This window comes from Pteropus vampyrus, unplaced genomic scaffold (assembly GCF_000151845.1).
Source record: "Pteropus vampyrus isolate Shadow unplaced genomic scaffold, Pvam_2.0 Scaffold555, whole genome shotgun sequence".
Lineage (NCBI taxonomy): Eukaryota > Metazoa > Chordata > Mammalia > Chiroptera > Pteropodidae > Pteropus > Pteropus vampyrus.
In genome coordinates, this window is record NW_011889336.1 from 196,416 (window position 1) to 201,647 (window position 5,232).

The following is a 5,232-nucleotide window of genomic DNA, read 5'->3' on the forward strand; positions in this document are numbered from 1 at the left end:
CTGATGTTCTTGGAGGGGTTCCGCTCCGACAGCAGCTGGGTGGACCCCAGGTAGTTGGCGGCGAAGATGATCCCATCGATGAGGTCCTCTGGCTCGCAGGGCCCTGGAACTGAAGCGGCACGGTTAACGCCTTCCCAGAGGACAAAGGACAAGGTGGCGGGGGACGAAGGGGCAGGGCAGCGTCACCCGTCTGCAGCCGGGGGGCGGCGTCCACCTCTGTCATCACCCCACGGTGCACAGAGCAAGCAAGCGCAGGACATCGTCGCTCAGGCCGGAAGACACGGCACCAACTGTCGGACGGACGATTCCGGGACCCGGGACCCTGGGTGACCTTGGGCAGCGGTCACTAGTGACAGCCACGTGCTGCGCTCTGGAAGGCTCCCTTTCGCAAACGCACCAGCACTTCGCACCTGCCCTGAACCCTCTGGGGCTCAGGGCGGGGCTGGACCCTGCCCGTCGGCCCAATGCTTCTCGGGCCCTCTCGTCCCCTCCTGTGTGGGGGTCCCCGCTGGCCTGCAGCCCTCACGGGAGGCCGTGTGGACGCTCCCGCCCCCCACAGCCCAGGTCTAGCTGGATAAAGCCGTCCTGGCCCCACCTTCCGCCTCAGGCCAGGGACGTCACCAGACTTTCTGCCACCACGACACGGAAGGTTCTGTCTCTGTGCGATTCAACACGGGCACCGCGCTGGGGGTCGGCAAAGGGGCCGGGCGGGAAGCGCCTGGGGCTTTGTGGCCTCGGGCACGTGTGGCACAAAAACACACCGACACTGAGCTCGCTGAGCGGCCCGCGGTGAGCACGCTGCCACCCGAGTCCCGACAGCGGACGCCAGGCCGACCCTGGATTCAGGGCGGGTTTTCCAGACTGTTCTCTGCGACTTCGGTTTTCCTTAAATGGCAGGAAACGTGGCGCTCACGGCTGGGGTGCCTGAGGTGGGGCCTGGATGTCACGCGAACCTCAGCTCTGGGGACCTTGAGTGAGAGCTCCGAACGGTCACAGCCTGTGTCCCGGAGCCTCGAGCAGCCTGCGGGTCACCCCAGGGCGCACACGTCGGACGCTGGGAAACCACGGTGCAATGCAGCAGCTGCGTGTCCCGTACACCGCGCCCCGGCCCCCGCCCCCCCTGGACAGAGCCGCTGCTCCCTGGGTCCCAGGGAGACCCTCGTGCGGGGGAGGGGGAGCTGGGTGCAGAAGCCTGGACTTCTAGGGGAGCCGTGCCAGGCGACACCGCAGACGTGCCAACGTCACCCAGGGGTGGCGGGTGGGGGGGCCAGGACCAGTCTGCGCAGGCAGTGGAAGGTGACCCGGCACACGGATGAGGGTGGGTGCACGGAGAGGGTGGCCGGTCGCCAGGAGAAGGGGCGTAGCGGGGGAGGGGCGCCCATGCTGGCGGGAGGATGGAGGACCCCGCATGCTCCCTGGGCACGGTGACGAGGAAGCCAGCAGCGACCTTGGAGAGCTGTGTTGGAAGAGACGGGGCGGAAGCCAGCGAGTGAGCTGAGGGGCGTGGGGGGGGGGCGGAGAATGAGGCGGCCGCTCCCCGTCCTGGCTGAGGAAGGAAGATGGAGGGGTGACGTGGACACACGCAGGGCGGGACAGACGCGCCCAGGGGCAGGGACAGAGAGTGGAAGGTCAGACGGGGTGGTGGGGGGCTCCAAAGTGGGGGGCGACTTGGCCGCAGCTAGGAGGCGGAGCTGGAGGAGGACGGGGAGCAGGCCACGCCCAGATCGGCGCCCAGATCGGCAGGACGGCAGGCCCTGGGGCAGGAGGGGCGCAGTGTCATGGTGAAACCGGTCCTCGGGGCCGGCCTGGGGTGCGGTCTCCGGTCTGCTAAAGCCCGTCCCCAGCTCGGCCACGCTGTGCCCGTGACGTCCGGGTCAAGGTGGACCAGCGATCCGACGCGGCTGCAAACAGCAGACCCGTGGGACCTTCGGCGGGAGGAGGCCGTGCCCGGCTTTTGGGACAGGTCGGGTCACCCCCGAAGGGAAGGGTTTGCACGTTCCACCCAATAAGCCACAGAGAGGGAGGGGCGCGGTGACGGCGAGTCGAGCACGGTCCGAGCCGAGCTCAACGCGACGCGTGGATCGATCTGCCCCGACGGGCCCCAAGCAGAAGCCCCTGGGAGAACTGGCTCCCAGGAGAAGCGGCACGAACAGAAGAAGTGGCAGCGGCGGGCACAGGCGCACGCGGGTGTGGACGGCGGGCGGCTGCGCACGGCACGGGCCCCCTGCGTCCTCCGCCCCTCGCAGTGGGGACGTCGGCCCGAGCGCCGGGGTTCGGGATGAAGTGGAAAAGTGAACGAACACGGAGGAAACGCCGTCTGATTCTCTGCCATTTACCTAAGGAAGGGGCCGCCGCGCTCATCGCCGAAGATGGGGCGAGTCCGAAGCGGCTGCCGCCGGCTCCGGGGAGCGTCGGGGGAAGAAGCGGCTCCTGTTTTGCACATTTCACTTGGGAGCCACGTGTTTTACACGATGCAGCAAAGTTAAATGCAGAAAGCGAGTTCCTGAGGATGAGGAGAAAGACGCATCTCTGGGCGTATCCAGGTACGACGCGGCCACGGAGAGAAGAGCCGTCCTCGCGAGCTCCACGCCAAAGACGAACATCGGTCTCCAAGGCGCCTGCAACCGCTGGCCTTGGCGACGCTGGCCTCGTCATCGTGACCGCCGTCTGGCCGGCGGAACGTGAGAGATGCGGAATCACGTGGGGGGCCTTTAGAACTGGGATCTGGGGCATCGTCAGAAGATGCAAACGTAAAAGCCTCCAGTCCTGACGAAGCGTCAGGATAAACCGTGGTGCACTTCGTCTTAAAAATACACACGTTTATTATCCCCGAATTTATCTCTAAATGTAAAGGGCCAGTGCGTTCTCTCGGTTTCTACGGGGCGGGGAGCTGGGGCTTCGGGCGCAGGGTCTCACGAAGCCGCAGCATCTTGGAACGTGGAGGGTCCGCTTTCAAGTTCATGTACGAGGCGGCTGGCTGGAGACGCCAGTCCCGCGCCACGTGGGCATCTGGCAGAGCCACGCGCCGCATGGACTCACCGCACGGCACGTCGCCTCCCTCAGAGCCGGCGAGCGAGAGACCGAGAAGCAGCCACGGCCTTGTGGTGCCCGAGCCTCGGCCGTGACCTCCGCGTCCCTCCCGCCAAACCCTTATTTGTCAGAAGCGTCGGAAGCGAGTCAGTCCAGCCCATGCTCCGGGGCGGGGTCGCCCGTGGCCGCGATCGCCAGGCGCTCACAGGGCGCCGCCCCCCCCACAAGTCCTGTCGGCAGCGACGAACGCCCAGCGATGCCCTGGTCAGTCTCGGACGCGGTCTCCTGGGGTCGCGCGAGCGGTGACTGGCTCTCGGCCTGAAGCGGGAGACGGTGGCGGCGATGACCCTGCCTTATCCACTCACCCCGGAACGTGAGGGGGCTCTCCCAGGGGACTGGTCCTACTGACCGGCCTTGGAACCGGCCGCAAGCGCTGGCCCAGTAAGGGTGACGTCAGCGACACGGCGAAACGTGCCGGGAGGCTGGAGGACAGCGCGCAAGGCCCCACGGGGTGTCTTCAGAGGCGGTTAGGGAAACTCGCTAATTAAAACGCCGTAAGTCAAGGGCACGAATCCAGGACGTAAGCTGCTTTTGCTATACAAACCATACTCGGGGGCGTCAAACACTCGACGAGGGGACATTCCTTCGCGTGGAAGAATCCCAGCTGATCGGCGAAGAAGAAACGGTGGGAACAGAACGCCACGTCGCAGCCTCTGGTCCGTTAACGGACCCAGATGCCGGGCACCCACGGCCGCGAATCCGCGAAGGGAGACGTGGCCGGCGAGCGCCTTCGGTGGAAAAGGCAGAGAGGGACGGAGAACTCAGCAAGCGAGACTCAGGAGAAGCGGCAAGTCCATCGAGCAGCCTCACGCGTGGCTCTGCCGTGGCTCCCCGTTCAGAAAAGCGGACCTATAAACCGGGGCAGCGCAGACGCTGACCGGGACTCGACGACACGCAGAAGTCCTTACTTTTACGCTAGTGGCGTTAATAGCGTTGGGATCGATTCCTCTATTTCAGAGACGCGCACTTGCGACATTTAAAGAGGGCACGTGAGGCCGGAGACCGAGGCTTTAGAACATTCTGGAGACGCAGGCCACGTGCGGGCAGGCGATGAGCCTGGCCATGGGCCATGCAGATGGCCACAGTGTTCCCTCGGTCGCTTTTCGTGAGAAGATAATTAAATGGATGGAGCTTTCAAAAAGGTGTCACTTTCAAGGCCATTTGTATGTGTGACGTTACGTTGCGTCTTGCATTCTACCCAACCCGACTCGACAGGAGGAACAAGACAGAACAGCAAACATCGTTCTGAGCTGCAGATAGTATAATTAACGCCCAGAAAAAGCCCCCAAACAACTAAACACCTACTTTAAAGGAAGAAAATTCATTAAGGCGGTGGTTTCCAATTGAATCCATCAAAAACTCAAGAGCTTTCTTTGCAGGTAAAAATAGCAACGGGGGTGGGGAGAGGAAATGAAACAAAAGGTAAGATTTACAAAGACAATGAGAGGGAAAAACCACCAAGGAATAAACCGACGAGGTGGGTGCTGAGCTCTTACGAATAACATCGTGGGTGCTGAGCTCTTACGAATAACATTTTGTCATGAAGCTTGAACAGGTGGAGGCACGAGGCCCTTCGTGGACGAGAAGATTCTGCGTTGTGAAGCAGACACTTTCCTCCTACGTAGGTAAATTTGATGCAAGGCATGAATTCGATAAAGAAAAACAGGAATTTCTGTCGCATAACTAGAGACGCGGATTCTAAAGTTTCTATGGAAAACTAGATATACAAAGTGACCCGGGGGAATGGGGGTGAAGGGTAGGACCTGGCCGCAGCGGGGAGCCGAATGCCCTGGGGTGGCCCGCAGACAGGGCGGCCGACCGCTCAGGGTGACGCATCCGGAAACGGACCGAGAAGCACGTGGCAGTTTGCTGCGTGATCCAAGTGGCATTTCAGCTCAGCGAGGAAAAGGCTCATTCACTAGTTTGGGTACAGCCGATCGGCTGCTCGGAATAAAACGCTTACAGTGTAACTTCCTCTAATCCGTATACCGAAATAAATACCAGCTCTATAAAATATTTAAACAATTTAAAATAAAATCGTAAGAGTTTTACAATAAAACTGCATTTAGAACAATAATCTTAGGAGTGCGAAGGTCATACTAATCTCAAAAACTCAAGAAAAAACATGAGGACAGTTGGCTA

At 61.5% G+C, this 5,232-nt stretch overlaps 1 protein-coding gene across 1 annotated transcript in view; it reads right to left on the reverse strand.

Annotated features, from left to right (window-relative positions):
- The window catches only part of APBA2 (amyloid beta precursor protein binding family A member 2), a gene marked incomplete at its 5' end in the record, with an annotated part of 39,121 nt that overhangs the window by 30,219 nt on the left and 3,670 nt on the right, over positions 1-5,232 (reverse strand). The window contains 1 exon segment of the mRNA XM_023525411.1: positions 1-109. Coding sequence (XP_023381179.1) covers positions 1-109 — 109 coding nt within the window.